The 24,099-nt window shown below is 39.8% G+C and overlaps 2 protein-coding genes across 4 annotated transcripts in view; one reads left to right on the top strand and one right to left on the bottom strand.

The window, feature by feature from the left end:
- The window catches only part of LOC136881760 (alpha-tocopherol transfer protein-like), a 33,254-nt gene extending 22,318 nt beyond the window's left edge, over window positions 1–10,936 (top strand). The window contains exons 4-5 of the mRNA XM_068229323.1: window positions 245–494; window positions 10,823–10,936. Coding sequence (XP_068085424.1) covers window positions 245–494; window positions 10,823–10,936 — 364 coding nt within the window. The remainder of the gene's footprint in view (window positions 1–244; window positions 495–10,822) is intronic.
- Window positions 1–24,099, bottom strand: part of LOC136881759 (alpha-tocopherol transfer protein-like) — a 212,260-nt gene that overhangs the window by 120,446 nt on the left and 67,715 nt on the right. The window lies entirely within an intron of this gene.

Here is a 24,099-nt window from a genome sequence, read left to right on the forward strand (position 1 = left end):
AAGGCTAGGAAAGCAACAGATAGGGTATCTGCCACCTGGGCAACTGCCCTAAATGCAGATCAGTATTGATTGATGATGAGAAAACACACCTATAATTCAGACTTAGTGAGGGTTCACTTTACTTTATAAGTGGTCTGTACTTTGTGTAGTATCATATCTCCTGTACGGAGCAGGTTTGCTTTATTTGTAGATATTGTAAATAAACTTAGTTCTCTCTGCTTTTTGTTTATACTATGTGTTCCAGGTTCGCTTATCCTTTTCCGAAACTGACTCCAAACGGAAGTAGAGTCCTCATGTACAAAATTTTGGATTTAGATGCAAAGGAGTTTGATTTCTGCAAGGCTGCAAAGATGGGTTTGTTGATGGCCACCGTCCAATTACTTGAAGGCGCTTGTCTTAACTGGGTACTTGTCTACGATCTGCGAGGATTTACCTTCGGTCACCTCTCCACTATCACCATCCCTCAAGCCAAGAAGTTTCTCATGATCATCCAGGTACGTATTGAAACTGGTGATGTGGAAAAATAACATTGGTTACTTTGGAACCGTTACATTATTGTCATCATTGCAAGAATAACATCTATAGAAAATAACTCTATACCACTGCCTTCGTGATGTATTATTTTGTTTCTCTACCGGGTAAGAACAGGAGCTGCCTGGCCGAGGTGGTAAAGGCGTGCTCGGTTCGCCCAGAAGGATGTGGGTTTGAATCCCGCAAGGAAGTCGTAAAATTTAAGAAACAAGATTTCCACTTCCAGAGGTGCATATGGCCCTGAGGTTCACTCAGCCTACACCAAAAATGAGTACCAGGTTAATTCCTGGGGCAAAGGCGGCCGGGCGTAGAGCTAACCATTCTACCCTGTTACGTGCCGAGGTTAACAATGGTGGAAGCCTTTACCTTCCACTCCTCCAAGGGCCTTTATGGCCTATATGAAGGTGACTTTGCTTTGCTTTTACTGGGTAAAAACTGACACCTCAAAGCATACATCAAGTGTTGAATATTACCCAAACATAACAAAAAAAATTTAATAGTTGTACACTGCTGTTTCATTTATTCAATAAGAAGCTTCAAGATCCCTTTGTCTTGGGGTAATTCTCCAAGTGGTATTTTATGAATAACACATCTTTTACATCAAGAGATGTCAAATAGTGACAATGAAAAAAAAATACTCTTTAGACATTTGGACCTTTTAACTTGTCAAGTACAAGTTGTTCTTGATACGAGTGGTTAATTGTATTTTACTTATGTAACCTGTGTTTTTGTGCATAATTTAACTGTAAATCAAGATTACGGCAGAAGATGTTTTCTATGTAAAACGAATCATGTACTGGCCAATTTTTTAAATAAATTAATGTTATTTTATTCTAAGAAGAATCGTAAGATTTTTAAAGTAGTGGATAAGTGGAACTTCTTAAACTTACATGTTGGAATTTGTTATATACAACAAGATATTGCAACCCAGTGCATCATTCCACGCGGAATTGACAAAAAACTGCCATTGAACATTCTCAGGTTTTCATTGGATACAGCAGGACTCTCACTGGAGCGTCTTGAGTCACAGAATATTTCCCCCAAAGAGGATATAATAGTCTTCTGAAGCTGTCATTGGCATGGACAAGGCAAGGAACATCAAAGCCTTGCCACACTGTCACATTTAGAGAAGCACAATTATACAATATTGTAATGGTTATAGCGTCCACCATGCCAACTTGCTACGGGCCCGCCTCGTCACCGTATTCGTCCCTTCCCCTTAGTTCAGCCGCGCCAATCATGTGCAGCACTTAAGTGCTAGGCCAGCCTCTCTTGCCTCTGCCCGTGGTCCCACAGCAGAGGACTACGGAAATAACTGGAAGATTAATCTGGAGTCTTCTATTTCGGGAGGTTCCTGGATCCATCGAACATCCGGACTATTCCAGAAGGGCCAGTGCAAGTATATAAGAGAGGAATGACCTGCCTGCAGTCAGTGAGAGTTAGTTAGTGAGTGAGTGAGTGAGAGCGAGATTGAGTTCGCTGGAGTGAGTTAGCGAAGAGCGCAGTCAGTGATAGCCTGGGCTGAGGTGTCAGCCTGATGGAGTATCTGCCTGTTGGAGCCGAGGACTCGTTCCTGTTTCCTTGACGTTGTGTGTGTGAATCTCTTGGGACCGGCTGCTGGAGAAGAACCTTGGGTGTTCTGGAGTAGCGTGAAGGGAACACTGGGGCTGACATGTGAAGACTGCGGAGTTCGACGGATTGAGTGAACAGCGGATACTATCCCGAGCTGCAAGACTGACATGTAGGCTGTGGACTGTGACAGTGCTGACGAGTGTGACTGAGTGGCTGAATGAGTGCAGTGTAAATAATCAATGACTGTGTGTGTGTGTGTGTGCACGCGCGCGCGCACGCGTGTGTGTGTGCGCATGTGCGCATGTGTGTACATGTGTGTGTAAATCTGTAATTGTAGTGCTAAGTTAATAAATCTTAGAAATAGGATGCTACCAGGTTCTGTACTCATTTATTTACTTATTTACCCCGCCAACACGTAACAATACGTACTGTAGAAAGTGCACCAAGCTCATCAGATGATACAATGAGGTGGTCTAAATGAGGGTTATGGGTTGTACTTGTGAATGTAACACAAGAGAGCATATTTTGGATTTATGGGGATTGAAACTTTAATAGTGACAACTATTTAATTGCATGATACAAAAGAGATACATATTACTAAGTCCTTCAAAATAGTCACCAGCATTGTGTACAACCCTTTGCCAGCAATTTGGAAGTTGCGTCTCTCTGCTACTTAGATGAATACGGTATGTGCTTGTGCTAGACCACCCTATGTTATTCTTCTCACATGCCCATGGCAGATTGGAATGATAACAATGAGTTAATTTATTAATTTCACAACCTAATCAATACATTAAGTCTTGCCTTAGTTGATTTACTTTGGCATGTTAACTAACATGGTTCATGTTTCGCCTTGAATCTAGGCATCATCAGCCATTACCTTAACCTTAAAATAGAATCAGGTACCTGATTTACAAATACATGAAAAAATATAAATTTTTTAAAAACTTTGGAGAGGCTTGAACTAAAATTAACACGTGGTGAAAGACCTGTAATGCAGTTAGTTTTAAAGATATTACAATCAGTAAGGATATACAATTGGTGAAAGTAGTAGTGATATTGACATTAGAAGGCTTCTATTATAATTAAAATGAACAAAGCAACAGTCTGATATGAACAAGTGATAGGATTGCTAAAAATTATTTTTTTGGCCGACCAGCGGTTACAACGAAAATGACGATAAAAATTGTATTTAATAAAAATAATGTAGAATAAAATAATAATGAAAGATGGTCAAGTGACCAGCAGTTATTTGTTTAGAAGAGATGAGATTCGAAAGTCAATGGCATATGGTGATGTGGTTCACTTTGATAAAAAAAATACGAAGTTGTGGTTGAAGGTTGAAGAACGATGTTTAAATTGGACCTTTATGGACCATCTCAATTTGATAATTATCACATGTAATGCCCATGGTGGGGTTGGGCACGATGAGCACCAAGGAATAATTAACTGGAAAACACAACCCATACACAGACAGAAAGATATCGAAAAATAAAAAAAAATCAATGGAAGCTCCAATCAACCAGAGGTAACAGGATGATAAATAAATATTTACCAATCATAGTTTGTGCAGACCGGATCAAAAATGACCAGAAACAAAAGTCATGAACTGAACTCGAACCTATTAAATCAAAAGGGTAACATTTAAAAGGTTGTCACTCGTATTCCTTCAATAATAACGCTGAGTGGGAAATAAAGAGTTTATTAAATAAACATTAGATCAAAACAATATCAACAGCCACATGAAAATCAGCAACAAATAAAATAAAGAAAATAGGCTTTGAGAAATCATTACATATAAACCTTTTCACTACCATCATACCGTTGTGCCTACCCATAATATGATCCAGCCAACAGGTTCAACCTTCATAAATAAAAATATGTAGAATATAGGGAAAGAAATGGTTACCTTAGGAACAGGATAGCCTTGTTGCATTACGCAGACCTCGGGCCAAGCAATACATCATTTTGATATCCATATCAGCAGGATGAATATTTACAGGTTGTGACACACGGTCATAAAATAAAATGCAACTCACAACAGTAGTTTCCAACGAACTTCAACAAAAGGCAGAAAGATAAAATATGGTCAGATCAAAAGGAAGGGAGGGTCCTACGCAAGCATGGTGCCCGGGTTCAGGGATAATCAAGGAGTTGCTAAAGAAACATACACAAAAAATGCAAGTTGCCAAGAAAATGCAAAGATAAGAACAAACAAACGACACAACTAGGCAATATGATATGCACCCTACATATCTCACATTCAAACACTCATGCAATAGGTTAAAAGGGTCCAAGGAACAGGGTACGTATAACAGAGAACAACGGTCAGAAAAGAATGCAAAAATCTAGAAATACTGTTCATGAATAACGTCTCACACAGATATGCAAAGCGAAACCCACACAAGATCGGAGACCCAGTTCACATCATCACTACGTCTCTCATATACAACTCAAATGCCAGAGCAGCACCAGCCTCCCATGTACACAACCACATAGCGGGGACATCGGAGAGCAAATTGGTATATGAGTAATAAGATAGAGACCTCCACAACATGAACCATAGAATAAAGTTAAAGTAACACACTTCAAGGTGCAACAGAGCTTATTCACACAATACAGACACTCAATGATAGTAAGACACAGATCAAAGTACCGAGTTGTGACACCAAGAAAAACATAGCTAATATCATGTCACATGGGCAACAACGGAACAAATAAAGACGGGCCACAAAATAACTAAATAAATAGCTATGGAGAACAAAGAAATAGTAGCCAACCCCAAAACATATCAAAAACATAGTAGTTAAACTACCTTCATCAAGCCATTCATATAAGTGCAATAAAGCATGTTGGAAACCTTCGAGACCAATAGTGTTCACATCTTAAAACGTTTGAAATAATGCTTGTAAAAACAAGCGTCAAGGAACGTCATGTCACTCTCCATTACCCATCACCAAGATAAAACCTTAGAAGAAGAGCAATGGAAATGCCAGATAGACAAGATCAGGAACATAACGTTGTAAAATCACAGGACGACAAAACGACATTTGTGATCTCCTTGGGGTAATTTTGTGTGTACAATTAAAAGTCAAAGTCGGCCATGATAGCCATGTCAACGAGTACACATATGTAACAGAAGGTTACTAATTACTTCAGATGCTCCTGAATATACTTCATCCAAGATATGAAACAGACAGACACCTTCAATATCTTTTAAATTATCTGTGATAAATTTAGTATTACTTCTTAATCTCCTTTTGAATCTTTACTATTATCATCATCATCATCATCATCATCCTTCCAAATATTGAACCATGTGGCCCGTTACAGTCATGAATTTTTTTTCCATCGCTTCATTGGACGTCCTATAGATCTGTGTCCTCTTGGTTGCTAATGTAGGATCTCCTTTGGTAGTCTTTCAGATTCCATCCTTTGAACGTGACATTTCCAGTTTTCTTGGTAATCATAAATGTAGTTGATTTCTAGTTTCACATTCAGTCCCTTAAGCACATCTTCATTTGTTATGTGATCCCATTTTGTATAGCCTGCTGTCCTGCATATGAACGTCATTTCACGTGCTGCAATTGTGGAAATGTCTTGAGTTCTTATTGTCCATGCCTCACTGCCATAGCAAAGAGTTGGTCTAGCTGAAGTATTATAAAGACGTAAGCAAGTGTGTTTTTGGACAAGAGATGGCTTCATGACGTGATTTATAATTCCTGTTGTTCTGGTAAACTTGGTTATTTTTGCAGAGATATCACTTTTCTGCTTGGTAAGATAAACTGTATCCCAGATAATTGAATTCATTGACTCTTTCCAAGATTTTATTACCTAAACAGATTTGACCGGAGATAGGGTCCTTCCCCTTAAAGGCCATTATTTTGCTCTTTTCTGGTGAAATGATCATGTCAAATATTGAACAGATTTTCTGGAGATTAAATACTGACCACTGAAGATCATAACTTAATATTCAAATTTTTAAAATATCTACATTGAAGCAATAACAGTTGCAATATAAAATCACACAGTTATAATAATTTATAAACAAATATACATCCCTAAATATTGAGCAAGTAGGTTAGAGGGACATAAAACTAATTTTATTAATTATTTTAATTTCAAAGATGTATAGATTATAAAATACTCCACACTGAAATCAAATCCTTGATCCAAAACATTGACAGATTGTTCATCTCTACATTCCTCCATAATGGTAAATGTACACCGTGTATCTGAGGATAGTAGTCATCAAAGAGCGGATATTGTGGCAGTCGGCAGAAAAACAAAAAGATACCTCGTTTTGGGCCGAGCCACCAGAATAGAGCAATGCATTCAGCAAGCAGTGGAGGTGAACAATGAAAAGAGATTATTTATTTATTATTTAATCTGATCCGGGACACCCTAGATTTGCCATAAGACACAGAATAATTCACAATAACAATTTTGAGGGAAGATAAAAAGATTAATGTTTAAAAAATGATAGGTTACAATTAACCATGTTAAATGACATGAACTCCATATAAATGGTGACCAAGAATCGAAACGGAATATTTGATGAGTGAGACGACTATCTCATCTTGTAGGCTTCTTGCTAGTTTATATTTTTGTCGCCATGTGACGAAAGATTTGAGAATTGTTCCCCTCGCGCCAAAGAAAAGTCCAGTCACCATAATTTTTTTTAAGGTTATACGACTCAAGAAAGAAAGGGATGGTTGGATTATAGATATCCTTTTTCTCATTGTCTACATCAGTCGGCTGAGAGGCTGAAGATTCAAAGCGTACCGTAGGATCAATAATTTCTGCTTCGTTCCTCCGTCTGTCAATCGCTATAATATCAATCCTGTGAGTGCTGCCTCCTTTGGCGAGGCAGTGGACTTCTTCGTACACTTGTAGATTTTTGAGATGAAGAGCATTAGCAATCAGGTTTCTGATGATGTTATGGTGTTTAATCCTAAGCAGTTCTCCTTGAGGGCAACTCCCCAGCACATGTGGTAAGGTTTCACACTCACTGCAGTGTCTGCAGTGGCCTGTGCTGGTAGAACGTCCCGGCAGAGTACGTACTGGTGCAACCATTGCGGTCATCTTCAACATTTCCCTCCATTCCGAACAAGTTAAACCATCTCTTCTGGTAACCCAAGAATTAGCAGCAGGAACTTGAGCAAATAACTCAACACCTCTTCCTTTTTGTGGATATGCACACCAAGCTTCAAATTCGCGTGTTCTAAGTATATCACGCAGTTGTCTAACAGATTTCGTTGATGTCTCTTCATTGAGTTGAAGTTCAGATAGGCAGCGAGTTTTTATTGCTGTGAAATTTCGAACAGCATTTACGTGCGAATCATTCACAGCTTCTAGCTTAAGATTGATGTTCAGCTGTTGAAGGTACGCTTCCCAAGTAGCGCGCATTAGTCCTAACCCTTTATATTTGTGGCTCGAATAGATCATACTTGTCGGTGTGTCACTCGGAAGTTGTAGAATTTCTTTAAGTGCGCTTCTGATCATGTTGTCGGCTTTTAACAGACTTGATTTGGGAATTTTCTCAACCGAAACAGTCTGGAAGGGGTATATCAGTGTAGGGCCAATAAACTGATTTATTACAGTCAATTTTTGATGCGGTTGGAGTAAGTGAGTCCTGGTAATCTGATCTAAGTTAGCTTTCAATTTTTCAAGTACCTGATGTTCATTGAAGACTAAAGTCTGTCTGAAAGTTGCCCCTAAATATTTTATTTCTTCACTATCATTTATACTTCTAATGTTTCCAGAGACCGTCACAATATCATCAGAATGAAGTTTACCATTTTCTATAATAATGGCATTTGATTTGTCTGTATTCTATGCAAACCTATTTCTTGAAGCAGATTTATGACAGAAGTGACTAGGATTGAAGCTGCTGCTTGGTCTTTAGCTATGATCACCAGATCGTCGGCAAAGCATAGGGATGTTAAAGGTACAGTGTTAGGACTCAATTGAAAACCATACATTTCTGATACTTTGATGTCTGTGAGTTCATCAAGGATGTGGTTTATACCCCAGTTAAATAAGAAAGGTGAAATGGGATCTCCTTGCATCACTCCACATTTGATGTTTATCTTATCTGTATGACCACGAGCAGTTTGAACTTGTGTTGTGTTTTCTGTGAGAAGGTTGACTAGTAACTTCTTAATGGATCTGGGTAGTATAGAGTTCTCTATTGTCGCCTTTAAATGATTATGTCCAATACTATCAAACGCTTTGCTGATGTCGAGGAATACTACGCAGCCTGAAATCTTTTTCATTACAGCTGTTCGTAAACTGCCATCAACAATATTCACGTTAATGAAAGAGCCAGGGGTCATGACAAAACCTCTTTGGAACTGGTTCAAAGGAATGTATTCCCTTACAATTTTATCAAGGATCTTACTTAATATGCGCCGAATAATGGAGCAAATACTAATCGGTCTCCATTTGGACAGATCATTCTCTTCACCGCCTTTATGTATAAGAACAGTCCTCGCTGCCTTAAGAACCTCAGGAATGAACCCACTTTCAAATATTCTTCTGATGATATGGGCTAAAATATTAGCAGCGAGTGGATCATAAACAGATTTCAATAAAACCTTATCCGGACCTGGGCTAGTGTCAATTGCTATGCTCTTGATAATAGAGAAAACTAACTCTTGAGATATTGAAATTGTATCATCTAAGGTATCGTTCGTATAATCGATATAGGAGTCTCTCATGCAATCATTAGGAGTTTCTATTTGTTTTACGTCGCACCGACACAGATAGGTCTTATGGCGACGATATAGGACAGGAAAGGCCTAGGAATGGGAAGGAAGCATCCGTGGCCTTAGTTAAGGTACAGCCCCAGCATTTGCCTGGTGTGAAAATGGGAAACCACTGAAAACCATCTTCAGGGCTGCCGACAGTGGGGTTCGAACCCACTATCTCCCGAATACTGGATACTGGCCGCACTTAAGCGACTGCAGCTATCGAGCTCGGTATATATACTAATGGATGGGAAGTCAAATGGCTACATTTTAGAGCTCACAGAAATTGCCGCAGATTTAAAGGATGTTATATGACATTTTTGGACATTCCAGGACGTGATATAAAAAGAATTTGCCTGCAAGTTTTAACAGTAAATTTCACATCGACTTAGTTATTTTTAATGTCTTTTATTTAACTATTGTTTGTTTCCTGCACAGAAATTTGTAACATACCAATATTGTAATTGTATTGTAAATCTGTATGGTACCTGAAATGCCAGGAAGATGTCTCACGATTATGAGAAATATGTACACTGCCAGACAAAAAAAGTTAAGCACCCAGAAGGAGCGGTCCAATATTGTCTCATTTTGGTATACTTGCATACCATTGATGTGTGAGTAAATGATTAGATTTACAAGGATCTGTAATGTGTAGAATGCCCACCAGAGTGCATTCGTGATGACAACGTCCTGTTGTTGATAAGCTGTTACCAGTCAACTGCTGTGAGTATGAAGCACCCGCAATGCCTCGCAGATGCATTAGACTGCTCATCCACCAAGTGACAGAGGCTGCATTGCAGAACAGCATGAGGCTGGATGGTCGTATCATGCAGTTGCCAGGCACATGGGCTATTCAGATGTGACAGTGGCCTGATGTTGGGCCCATGAGGGCACCAATCACGTCAACCAAGACACATCACCCCGAGGGAAGACCGTTGTATGGTGCGCCAAGCGTTGCGGGATCCCATAACTTCGGCACTCGCCATCCGTGAACATGTACTGAAGACTCTACGACATTCTGTGAGCTCCTGCACAGTGTCTCAATGACTCGCATCTGTCGGATTGGGGTCCTAACGCCCCATGTGTTGGTTGACACTAACACCAGAACACTAACGCCTACACCTGGAGTGGTGCCATGGACCACGGACAGGCATGGACAGAGGACGACTAGAATCGCATCATGTTCAGTGATGAGTCTCGCTTCTCCATAACCTCCAATGACCATAGCGTGCAGGTTTTGGTGGCATCGAGGGCAGAGGGCAGATCGTGTCCGTATTGTGGAAAGACACACAGGCGTAATCTCTGGCATCATGATGTGGGGAGCTCTAGGATATGCGTTCAGATCACCTCTAATAGTGCTTCAGCAGATTTTGACATCACAGGGATACGCTGCAGTCATTCTGCGTCCGCATGTCCTACCCCTTACGGCACAGCACCCTGGGACAGTGTTCCAACAAGATAGCCTAATGCATGTCCATACACAGCAAGTATGTCTATGTACAGCCTAGAGCATGTTGAGGTCCTTCCGTGGCCAGCAAGATCCCTGGACCTCTCCATCATTGAACACATATGGAATGGCACTGGAAGGGGACTCTGTCCCAGTACCAACTAACGGGGTCTAGAGGGACAGCTACAACATCTGTAGACAAACTTGTCTCAGGAGAGGATCTAAAGGCTGTTTGACACAATTGCGAACTGCATGAGGGCATGTATTGCGGCAGGGGAGTGCAACATCCTACTGACCTGGCGCCAACGTGTTTCACCTGTAACTGCCCTGTCTCTTTCATCCCATATTGTAACCAGTTCAGTACAAGCACATGGTCCTTTGGCATATGTAGTTTCATTCACTTTCAACCACTCTTTCTGGGCGCTCAACTTTTCTTGTCAGGCAGTGTATAAATTCTTGTATCAACCTCTAGAGGGATTAAGATTACTGTACTATAATGTTTTGTATTTTCTTCTTCTAGGAAGCATATCCAGTTCGAATAAAGGCCATCCATATTATTTATGCCCCACCTTTTATCGATACAATATTAAGTCTCTTCAAGCCATTCATGAAGAAGAAATGGCCAACAGGGTAAGTTCAGATGTTAATCAACAGTTGGGCCAAGGAAGTTACAAGGGAACTTTTTAATAGTGAGCATTTTGTACGTATTTTCAAATATTAATTTTTGTTTATCAATTTTTTCTAAGGTGTTCATTCATGTTAAAAGCCTTTTCCAAATACACTATCTGATATCCCAGCCATGCTCACTCTGGGTGTTTCATCTCCCAGGCACACAGCATATAAGAGGGCGGGCAAGCGATCTGTATGCGCTTCGGCAGGACTCACAGGCCGTGAACGTCAATGAACGGTGAATGATCATTGGATTATTAAGGAAACAGTGGATTGTTTTTTCCAGGGAACAGAAATTCAGACAACTTTCAATATAACTTTATTGTAAGAAATTACTTATTTCTGCTCTGTTTATGTATCTTGACCAGGTTCAGTACAGAGTTTACTGGCACTTCAAAATATTTTTGTTTTCCAGGCAATGAAATACAATTTTCACTATTATGTTTTAAGAGGGACATGCTTTAGAAACTTTTCTAACATAACAAGGAGTCATCATCATCATCATTTCTTCGCTCCAGCAAGCCGGGTGCGGTTGTGTACGAGCCTCCTCCAGTTTGTCCTATCCATCCACAGATGCTGCTCATATATGCGACGCCAGTTCACATCTCTAATTTCAAGGTCCTTCATTATCTGTTTTTCCCAAACATCACGAGGTCTTCCTCTTGGTCTCTTCCCAGGAACATTGTGGTCAAAGTATGTTCGAGGAGTCCTGTGAGGGTTCATTCTTTTCATGTGACCATACCATTGCAATCTCTTCACTTCTAGAGTCTCCAGCAAGCTTCTTTCCAAACCAAGCTGTTGTCGGATATCCACATTCCTTATTTTATCCATTTTTGTTTTTTGTAGACAAGAATGGAGAAACTTCATTTCTGTTGCCTGAAGACAACTCTTTGTTGGTCCAGTAAGTGTTGCTGCTTCCAGGCCATACATCAGTATAGGTACTAGATATATTTTGTACAAGCTGATCTTGGTAACTAACGGAAATGTTCCATCCCAAAGTATTTGACGTATTCTGTTGCTTATCTCTTGATGTATGGTATGGTCTGATGACAGAACACTACCTAAACACTAGAAGTTGTCTACAATATCCATCTCCTCATCTCCAATTCTTAGATGAACAGTTGGAGAGTTTCTACTCATCACCAAGCCAACTGTCTTCGTTTTGCTGATTTTGAGACATAAGGTTGTAAAATCTTCATGCCAGAGATCTAGTCTAGTTTGTACTTCAGCTTCTGTCTCACCCCATACCATTACATCATCAGCAAAAACCAGGGCATTAGTTGTTGGATCCTTTCTCTTAACTGTTTTTAAAACCTCATCCATTATGATTATGAAGAGAAGTGGCGAAAGACAACTTCCTTGCTGGACTCCGCTCTTCGTTTCAAACCAACCTGACCTTCCATCCTGGACCTGGACACAACACTTGGTTTCATCATATAATCGTTGTACTCATGCTATGATGTCATCAGGCACTTTCTTATGTCTCAAACATTCCCATATATGCCTGCGTGGTACATGGTCATATGCTTTCTCGATGTCCAGATAAACAGTTATAAGTGTTTTACCTTTCTCCCAAGGAGTAAAGCAGATAAATGATGTGATGAATTCATCAACAATCCAGTCAAGTTTACTGGGAATAACATCAGTTAAATTATTTCTCTGTAGACATATTGTAAATCTACTTGTCACATTTACACTGTTCTTGCACTTGGAAAAATAAATATCAGTGTTAAATATTTTTTCAGAAACTCGGTGAATAGGAAATCTAACATAGCATTACAACACTATGCAAAAGCAAGCATGAAACTTGCTGATGTATGTAAATATATTCCATTTTACTGAACGAATGACTGAATTCCTTTTACTTTTCTTAGTGGAAATTCTGTCAGCTTGCACAATTCAACTCCGTATATTTGTACATTGTAATATGAAACTTGCAACGTGTCAGTTTTCTTTGACTGTATACATATAAGAAAACAAAACCATGTCAATTTATATTGAGTGCAGTATAAATCAAGGGGCTGCCTAGCTGAGGCGGTAAAGGCGTGCTCGGTTCACCCAGAAGGACGTGGGTTCGAATCCCCATCAGGAAGTCGTAAAATTTAAGAAACGAGATTTCCACTTCCAGAGGTGTACATGGCCCTGAGGTTCACTCAGCCTACACCAAAAATAAGTACCAGGTTAATTCCTGGGGGCAAAGGTGGCCAGGTGTAGAGCTAACCACTCTACCCTATCAAGTGCCGAGGTTACGGATAGTGGAAGCCTTTACATTCCACACCTCTAAGGGCCTTCATAGCCTGTAGGGAGATGACTTTGCTTTGTTTTGCTTCGCTTTGCTTCGCTTTGCTTCACTTTGCTTTGCTTTCAGTATAAATCAAACCCAAATATTTGTAAAATATTGGTATTTCTTACGATCATAGTGTTTATTTAAATACCAGACTCCAATCAGCATTTTGTTGAATGGTGCAAGGAGAACTTTGTACTCACAATTGAACATCATTGCTCCTGTCCTGTGCCGAGTTTGTTCACTCTCTCGCTTGACTCTGGTGTACGCTTGGTGTGTAAGCTGCCCACATTTCAGACATGTGAGCCCAGCCATACTGTGTTAGCCTCAACAGATGTTCAGCATAGCAACTTTGTGATAGCAGGACACAACTCTACACATCTAAAACAGATTCCAGACCTCATTACGACTGCCACTGCTTCTGTAAAAGACAACTGAGGGCTCAGTGTTGTTCAATGCCACAAGACACCTGCAAAATTGAGCGTAGCAAGGGAGCTTAGAGAACGAGGAATGGTATTTGGTTGCTAGATCAGTAAATAATCAGTCAGGGCCTTTACTCGAAATCCTGCATCAGTTATGAAGTAGAAAAGGGAGAATACAACCACAACAAAACCACGGATACGGGAATACCCTATGGCATCATGTGATACCATCACCTGTGGATTCTGCAGTGGTACTAATTGTACTGCAATCACCGTGAATGTGCCCTGAGAGATTCATGGTTCACGCAACCATACCATTCGGCGGTGAATGCTAAGCACCACATTTGCCACAGAGACATGTCATTTGATATGATGAAGTCAGAAGGGTCTGTTTATTTTGGGTTGATGAATGCCAGGTGAACAACAGATGCAAGCCTTCGCAGTGTCCACAGTAATATTTGGCAGAGGTAGGGCTGACGAACAGGTGTGATTTTTTATGGAAGGAACGTTAAAGGTGGACAGCTTTTCTGCTGTAGAAGAACAGTTTGGAGATGATCACTGTCTTGCACAACATCTCCCCTTTATTCCCCTCCCTGTTGCCTACCTACCCTATCCTGTGCATTTTTAGGGAGACCTACCTTTATTCCTGTCCTCTGTTAGAAATCTAAGTATTTCCCTAAAACTCTTTTCCCTCATATTCCTTAATGACTGCTCATACCCACAGTACCTACATCTGAATTTCTCTGGGTAGACCGGACTTCATTGAAGAGATCAAACCGTACGGGATCTTCAGGATGTCAGTGGAGAAAAAAAAGTTTGAGACAAGAGAAAATGGCAGTCACTGGCGAGGCTAAAAATCTTTAATATTTTAAATGTTCATGACTGTAATCGTAAGTAATCAGAGGAGGATGTTGCAAAGGTCTGAGAATTCAAAGAATGAAGGTATCAGTAAAACAAAGGACACACCGAGCTCAATAGCTGCAGTCATTTAAGTGCGGCAAGTGTCCAGTATTCGCGAGATAGAGGGTTCGAACCCCACTGTCGGCAGCCCTGAAGATGGTTTTCCATGGCTTCCCATTTTCACACCAGGCAAATGCTGGGGCTGTACCTTAATCAAGGCCATAGCCTTCCCGCTCTTAGTCCCTTCCTGTCCCATTGTCGCCATAACACCTATCTGTATCGGTGCGATGTAAAGCAACTTGTAAACAAAGGACAGAGTACTAAGGGTGCAAAGGCTTTATACAATCAAAATTTAATTTATCCTCCTCGTAGTTTTTATATATTTAATATAATTGATTGTGAGTAAATTTACTAAATTGTATGCCGTGTTTATAAAGCAATCATATTTTCTTTATCCTACAGATATATGTTCATCCTGATGGTGTAGGTAATCTGTTCGACTCGGTACCTCGTGAAATGTTCCCGGAGGAATATGGTGGTAAAGAACCTCCTCTTCAAGATCTTCTAGGTGAGTATTTCTTCGCATGTAGAAAACTTCTGTCTGGGTTATGGTCAGGTAAATTACAGCCAGCATCTAATGAGGTACAATTCCCATATTTAGTCAAGGCAGGTAGTTTTGCCGTGCAAAATTCATACTTGATAGCCCGATAACTCAGAAATGAAGATTTCCAAACCCTGATTGATATAACCTAGTTCTCTCCTCTACATAAATAAATAAAAAATAAAAAAAACATTAGAGGGACCTACGCTTTAAATTTCTACACATAATTTCCTTGCACTTCACAGAATGCTATACTAGCATCTATAATAACTTTCTTCTTAGTTTCCCAATAATTTTCAGTAAATTGGTAATTGTGTTGTTTTCTGTTCACAGAGAAATGGAAAAATAAGCTAATAGAATACAGGGACTGGTTCAGTGAGGACGACAATCTCAAGGTGGACGAGAGCAAAAGACCTGGAAAACCTAACACATATGACGAAATGTTTGGTTTCGAGGGATCATTCCGAAAACTTTCTGTGGACTAAGAGAAATAACTATTTAAACTGAGTTCAGGCAAATTTTGCGTGGAAGATTTTGGGTCCATTATTGAAACAGATAAATTCTAAGTGAGATATTATTAAACACAAGTGAACTCAGTAGAATGTTGGTTTCAGTAGCAGTTGGAGTAGGACAATACTGACCTCCTCATTTTTCCAAACTTAGGACTGGCTGATTGTAAACAGATCAGGTTGGCAAAAGACTGATTCCTAGTTTTTTCATTAATTGTAAGCAACTGAGGAATGATAGAATCCTGAATATTATTCCTGATTTGCTTCTCAAGAAAGTGAATTCTATAAAAAAAGAAATATCAACTTGGCTGTATAATTTAATTTGATACTTGTACATTGATATTAAGGGATTTTTGTGAACTTTGTCTAATAAAATGACTTTGTTTTTGAGATGATGGATTTGAGTCTAGTGAAACTTTCGCTTAACCGAGCTCGATAGCTGCAGTCGCTTAAATGCGGCCAGTATCCAGTATTCGGGAGCTACTGGGTTCGAACCCCACTGTCGGCAGCCCTGAAGATGGTTTTCCATGGTTTCCCATTTTCACATCAGGCAAATGCTGGGGCTGTACCTTAATTAAGGCCACGCCGCTTCCTTCCCACTCCTAGCCCTCTCCTGTCCCATCGTCGCCATAAGACCTATCTGTGTCGGTGCAACGTAAAGCAACTAGCCAAAAAAAACAACCTTTCGCTTGGGTGTGGGAGATGTGCTTTTGACTTAGGAAAATGGGGTGGTGACCATGGGGTGTCTAGCTGAGTCTGACAAATTTCTGTGTTATTTCTGCCAGGCTCCTTATTTTAATATTTCCTGCCAAACTTTCCTTTGTCAACTCTTGTTAACTTTTGACCTTGACAGAGGTAAGTTTACAACATCAATTTCATACCCTTCTTGATCTTTACCTCTGTTTTGGGATACCTTAATTCTTCAAAGGGTGGACCTCATCCTTTCTCTTCTAGTTACAGGTAAGAGGGGATAGAGAATATTACAATTTAATCACCATGAATCACTATGAATATTTTCTTTGTCTGCTAAATCTGCAGTCAGGAAGCAGCTGGATCCTCAGATAGTGCTGCTATCCTCCTCCTCCTCCTCATTCTGTACCCCTTGTCAGGGGTATCCTCCTCAGTTTCTTGCGATTTCTTGCTGCCTGGACTACAGTCTGAAAACTGTTGCCAGTTGTTTGGCAAATCTGTGTTGAAAAGCATCTAGGAATTTAAACTCTGAGTCTGTTACTATTTAATTTGTCCTCTACATCAAGATTTGGAGGTTGTCTCCTCTTACTATGTGGCCAAAATAATGCAAGATCCTCTCATTTATAAGGTCGCTTCTGAATACCCAGGTCCTCGGTGGTGGATGCATTTGTATCTTCTTCGGTCCATGGGACATGTAATGCCTACGAGAGCACCACATTTCAAAGGCACTGAGTTTCTTTACTGTCCATGTTTCTGCTGTGTACAGTAATGCTGAAAAGACGAGACTTTTGAATAGTCGGAGTTTTGTTTGTTTGGTGATGCTGTGATCTCTGTAGAGTTTTGTTAATCTTACAACAACTGTCCTTGCCATACCATTTCTCGGATATAGAGCTTTCAGAGTGTAATTCTAGGTACCTATACATAAACTCTTGATATTTTTGGGACGTTGTCATTAACTCGCTATACTTTCATAACTTTGGCCTTGCATTCATTTATGAAGAGTGTTCCTATGATGATGATACAGACTTTCATAGATGCTGGAGAAGAGCATATGTATCAATTTGAGACAGGGACCACCGGAGACCAGAATACCTACTCATCATCATCATCATCATCATCGTACAGTTCCACTTTCCCAGGCACTGTTTATGAGCCTCTTCCACTTCTTCCTGTCCATATACAACTTGTCATGAAGAACATCATCCACTGTCCATCCCCTGGTAAGTAGATCAACCTTGATCATGTCGATCCATCGGGTTTTAGGTCTTCCTGCAGGTCTTTTCCCCTCCACCTGTCTTTCCAAACTTATTCTGGCTGTTTTTGTAGGCTCCATCCTCATCACATGCCCGTACCAACGTAGTCTGGATGTGCTGATTCGGTGTAAGAGGGATGTCTTTATTCCTTCTTCTTTCCTCACCTCCTCATTTTTTTATTTTTTTTATTTACTTTATTAATTAATTCCAATGAGCCAAAGGCTCATATACAGGATTTGTACAATACAATTTGTTTAGCATCTAAAATTAATATAATACATATACATTGGCTGCAAATAAATACATAAATTTGTTATAATGAATGTTACTATAAATATTTCCTTTACGTTACCATTACACAAAAATGTCAAAAACATATCATTTTTGACATGCTCTATTGGTGAAAAATATCTAATTCCCTCCACGGGAATTTAGAATTTTCCACCATTACACACAGTCTTATCAAGAAAGTTGTCTACTTACTTAGGTACTGATTCCATAGCACTTTCTTTAAATTAATTTTGAAAGATGACATACTAGAAACTGATTTTAAATCTCTTGGAAGATGATTATATGACTGAATGGCTGAGAACTTAAAGCTACAGTTGCCATACTTATATGAGTGTATTTGAAAGAGACCTATGCCATCTGTTTGTTGTGTGTTATAATTATGAATGTCTGAATTCAGTGTGTAGTTACTATCATGCAGGACACTGTTTAGTTTAATTTTTGAATTAATATTGATGATCTAAAAGCAGTGCACATAGATAAGGGAATAATTTTACTATTAGCGTATAGAACTCGAGTGGCTGTGTCAAAAGGAAGATTATAGATATTTTTGATTGCTCTATTTTGTATTACCATAAGTTCATGAAGGACTGTCTTTCTGCAATGAGACCAAATTACGTTTAGGTATTGTAAGTGACTGTGAATGAGTGAGTAATATACTGTAAGTAGAACTTTTCTATGGACTTCTTAACTTGTCCGTCTTGATCTTCTGGATGGTGGATCTAAGAAATTTCATCTCTGATGCTTCCAGTCTTGATGAATCTGTTTTTGTGAGGGTGCACGCTTCAATACCATAGGTCAATCAATATTGGTATGAAATAGCTGTTAAACATCATCAGTTTGGCTGGTTTTGGAATCATGTCATCCCATAAAAGTGTTCTTACTTTTTGGTAGAATTCTGATCCCTTTTGCATTCTGTTTGTAATTTCATTTCTGACCAAATTATCACTGGAGATTACACTTCCAAGGTAAGGAAAACTATCCACACACTCTCGCTGGTGGTCTCCTAGTTTTACACTTGCTGGATGCCCTTCTCTGTTTACTGCCATCACCACTGTCTTGGTCTCGCTGATGTTGAGGTTATATTACTGGAACTGGGATTTCCATACATTGAGTCTGGTCTGTACTTCCTCTTCTGTTTCACCCCAAATCATGATATCATCAGTAAAGGCCACTGCATTCAGTTCACCTAACTTTTCCTTGACGTTCTTCATTATATTGCCCATAACTGTGATGAACAGTAGTGGGGACAGTGCACTTCCTTGATGAACTCCACTTTTGGTCTCAAACCATGATGGTTGACCTTCCCCAATTTGCACACAGCTAGTACAGTCTTTGTACAACATTTGAATTTTCCTTACCAGTCCTTCAGGCACATTTCTTTTCCTCAGGCACTCCCAGATCTTATCTCTTATAACACTATCATAGGCCTTATCTATATTCAGGAACACAATGACCAGGTGAATTAAAAAGGGTCTAAGTGCCAAAATTGAAAACAACAGGTTTTTTAGTTAAAAATGTGCATGTGTAAAGGGCTTGTAGGCAAAACGTTGGAGGAGATAGTTTTTAGAACAACCTGAAGATGGAGCTAGTTGTATGTGCAATAAAAAAAAGTGTTGTTGTTCCACTTTTCTTCACTAGATAGATGGCCGGGTTGAGTGGCTCAGACGGTTGAGGTGCTGGCCTTCTGACCTCAGGTTCGATCCTGGCTCAGTCCGGTGGTATTTGAAGGTGCTCAAATATGTCAGCCTCACGTCGGTAGATTTACTGGCACATAAAAGAACTCCTGTAGGACTAAATTCTGACACCAGCATCTCTGAAAACCATAAAAGTAGGGTTTTTTTGCTAGTTACTTTACGTCGCACAGACATAGATAGGTCTTGTGGCGATGATGGGAGGGGAAAGGCCTATGAATGGGAAGGAAGCAGCTGTGGCCTTAATTAAGGTACTATTCTTGCTAAATACATTAGTCATTCCCCTTCATTTGAATGCTGCCAATGCCCGTGTTGTCTAGAAATAATGTTTATTTTAAAACTTTCATGTTTTTGCAACACTAACCTAACCCCATGGCACTACAGCACTTGAAGGGCCTTGGCCTACCAAGCGACCACTGCTCAGCCCAAAGGCCTGCAGATTGCGAGGTGTCATGTGGTCAGCACGGCAAATCCTCTCGGACGTTATTCTTGGCTTTCCAGACCGGGGCCACTATCTCACTGTCAAACAGCTCCTCAATTCTAATCACGTAGACTGAGTGGACCTCAAACCAGCCCTCACGTCCAAGTAAAAGTCTCTAACCTGGCCAGGAATCAAACCCGGGGCCTCCGGATAAGAGGCAGGCATGCTACCCCTACACCACGGAGCCGGCGTTTTTGCAACACTGGCCGATGCAAATACAGTTTTAAAAACTATTCTACGTCAGAAGCATAGCTTTGTTTGTACAAGTTAATAAGGGAGGAATGGATCCACCTATATTAAATAAACTTAGATGATGTAGAGATCGGGCCAGCTAGGAAGACATCTGGGAGCGCATGAGCACTTTGGACTGTCTCGCGTAGCGTATCCCCTCCTAACAGAGCTCCTGCTACAAGGACAGTTCAGTGTATAAGTTTACACTCAGCTGCCACACTCTGCTTTCTAATTTCCTGTTGAGTAGTAACTGTGGTTAGTGGTGGTGTACGTTAGGCCTATCTGTGACAGTATCGAAGGCGTTAAAAGTAGCGTGCATCGTAAGGTGCTAAAGAGTCAGACTCGTGCAGCAATCTTGAATGTTATAGACTTTATGGAAAGGGAGGCAATGGAAGAAAAGTTCATGATTGATTGTAAAAAGGTGCAGGAAAGAGTAGCAGCAGCTGTTGGAGTGTCAGAAAGTTCTTTGGTACGGATTAAGAGCGAAAAACAAAAGAATTAGGAAAACCTATGGATAGTCTGTTTGAAACACCAAACAAAAAACAGAATGCACACAAAGAATATTACTGGATTGGATGACTTTGACGAAGGTGCCGTACGTTGTATTGTTAGCAATTTTTATTTAGATGAAAAATGTTTACCTACAATTTCAAAAATTCTTGCAAAGTTAGGTAAAGACCAAGCGAATTCTTCGATCATTAGGATATCATCAGAAAAAACTAACACTAACAAGCACATCCTAATGGAAAAACATGACATAAAATACAAAAGGTTTGTTTATTACAAAAATGCCCAGTGTCGGGCGGAGGATAGTTGTACATGCTGGCGGTGAAATGTGTTTCATCAAGAACTGTCTGCTAATCTGGAAGTCTGACAGCAAGAGTGGCGACTACCACGATGACATGAATAGTGACTTTTTTTTAAGAGAATGAAAGATATGAAAGATATCTTCCACTTTGCAGTGTTCTCGTCATATCACAACAAGGAAGTAGATCGTGCTCCAACCTCCAGCTCACGTGAAGTGACGATGATCTCCTGGCTAGTGAATAGGAACATTCCACACCGTGAGATGATGTACAAACACGAGCTTTATGAGCTTATCAAATTGCACAAGCCGGCACACAAAACCTACGTCCTAGATGAACTCATGGAACAGTACGGACACTCGGTAATTTGACTGCCCCCATATCACCCTGAATTAAACAGTACTGAAATAATGTGGGCAAAAGTGAAGAACTGGGTAGCTTCTTACGACGTCACCTTCACTATTGACGACATAGAGAAACTCACTAGACAGAAATTCGCGTCAATATCCGATGAAGACTGGAACATAAGGGATGGGAATATTTTGAAGACATTATGGAGTCCTTTGCGATCCAGCTGGGAGCCGACGACATGTCATTCGGTGAGGACGACAGAAGTGATGACAGAGGACTCAGTGGAATTGAAGAGATGTTGTGGACATAATAAAACAAGAATGTGCTCATTTTGTGAATAATTATAATGTCATTATTTTATTAATTATTTCTAGTGCCATTTAAGTTATCTTCGTATACATACGTTGTTACTCAGCATATGTAGACCCTTTATGGTGTTTCCTTTTATGAATTATATTTTGTTTCTGTACCTGAGAACAATTATATAATTATATATGTCATATCGTAAGTCACTTTTCTTATTTTACAAGAAAGCAACAAAATATTGTCATTAAGGAGCTAGGGGCAAATGATCGTATAGTCTAACACTGTAATAAAATTACTGTATACATTATTCAGTTCAGTAGTAACAAAATAATTGTTTCATTATTTGAGATCGCTTTGTGCTTTGTTGAACAAAGCATTGAATCTACACCAGCTGATGTATTGTTGATTAAACGGTGGCGCGACACAGCTGCATGACAGCGCTGCACCAAGAAAATTCAGAAGAAAATCACTGATTTTATACAATGAGTGACATTATGTAAACATTTTAATGTTAATATACGGTATGCACTTTTGCTTAACAGACTGTATGCATTTTTATTTCGATATTTAACTTCCGAAAATATTTACCATGTGTCATCCGAAAAAATCCACTTTATTTTGGATGAACGGGGTTCTACTGTGTATACCTTTAACTACAGATGTGATAACTTTTGTGATATTAGTGTTTCATTGGTGATTAATTATATGTAAAAATATAATAAATAAATGGCTACGTATCTTACTTCCAAGGAATTAAATGTAGAAACAAACAAAATAAAACATTAATATGATTAAAAGAAATGCTACCTTCATTATACTGCAAAACGTAAATTGTGATCCTTTCCACCGTGCACGTGTTCTGGAGGGTTAATGTATAATTTGGTTCTACGTACTCCTAGCTGGACTAGTGAGGAGAGAGGAAGCACAACAAAAACACTTCATTAATTTAAGTTCAAGCATTTCAAATAATATTAGGAAGGTGTACACTAAATTTTAATATAGTTGGGGCAAAACATGACAGCCTCAGTTCCTGGAGGCGAGCTGGAAGCCAGCAGTCAATCACACCTTGCACCCTGCTAAGTTAACGAGTTCTAAATGATCCTTGTTTGGTGTGGAGAGGGTGCCAAACCACTTTCTTCCACACTCTCTTCAGTCTTTACCCTTTCTTCGTGTGGAGTACAGTAGATGATTTGGCAACTCCGGCTTCAGTAGATATATAAGCCACTAATAGACACTGGGCACCGCTGGAGAGAAGTGGTGTGAGGTGAGGTCGTCATGTTTTGTCCCCAAGTATATAAATGTTTCTGCACTTGTTAATAATATTCATCAAATTATCAAATAATAATAGTAATAATAATGATAATAATAATAATGAGAAGAGATGGAGAGAGAGTGATGCTGTTCATGTTTGCAGTAGTTCTTTTACGCGCCAGTAAATGTGCCCACATGAGACTGACGTATTTGAGCACCTTCAAATACCACCGGACTGAGTCAGGATCCAACCTGACAAGTTGGCCTCAGAAGGCTGGAGCTCCACTATCCGAGCTACTCAGCCCCAGCCCGGTTTATTATTATTATCATTGGTATATATATATTTTAATTTTTGTATTGCCGTCTATAGACCACGTTTGACAATCTTTGCAGTATTTTTAACCCTCTCTGCCTTCACTCTCTCTCAGTATCTTTTCATCCTTTCTCCAACTTCCTTCTTCTGCTCTTCCGTACAGGACCTCCTTTTCTTCTTATTATTATTATTCTTTTTTTTTTTTTTTTTTTGCTAGTTGCTTTACGTCGCACCGACACAGATAGGTCTTATGGCGATGATGGGACAGGGAAGGGCTGGGAGTGGGAAGGAAGCAGCCGTGGCCTTAATTAAGGTACAGCCCCAGCATTTGCCTGTTGTGAAAACGGGAAACCACAGAAAACCATTTTCAGGGCTGCCGACAGTGGGGTTCGAATCTACTATCTACCGAATACTGGATACTGGCCACACTTAACTCTTTCGCTGCGGAGGTCGACTTTTGTCGACTTACTTCCCTATAGCATTCGCTGCGGTAATCGACTTTCGTCGACTTGGTATGTTCCTGCTATAGTTTCCGCGTGCTTCTTTAATAAAGGCGCATTTAATAATACAAACATCTATAGTAATGTATTGACTATGTACTAAGCATTGTTTGAAAATATTGCCGCTAATACTGGACCTATGTTTATTTGTTATCTTTCACCCGCCCACCCGCCAACATTCCTGTCAGCTGTCTGGCCGATAGCAGGCTTCACTCAGCAGCTATGAGCGCGTGGAACAACATTAGTAA

The sequence above is a fragment of the Anabrus simplex genome, chromosome 10, assembly GCF_040414725.1.
Source record: "Anabrus simplex isolate iqAnaSimp1 chromosome 10, ASM4041472v1, whole genome shotgun sequence".
Classification (NCBI taxonomy): Eukaryota; Metazoa; Arthropoda; class Insecta; order Orthoptera; family Tettigoniidae; genus Anabrus; species Anabrus simplex.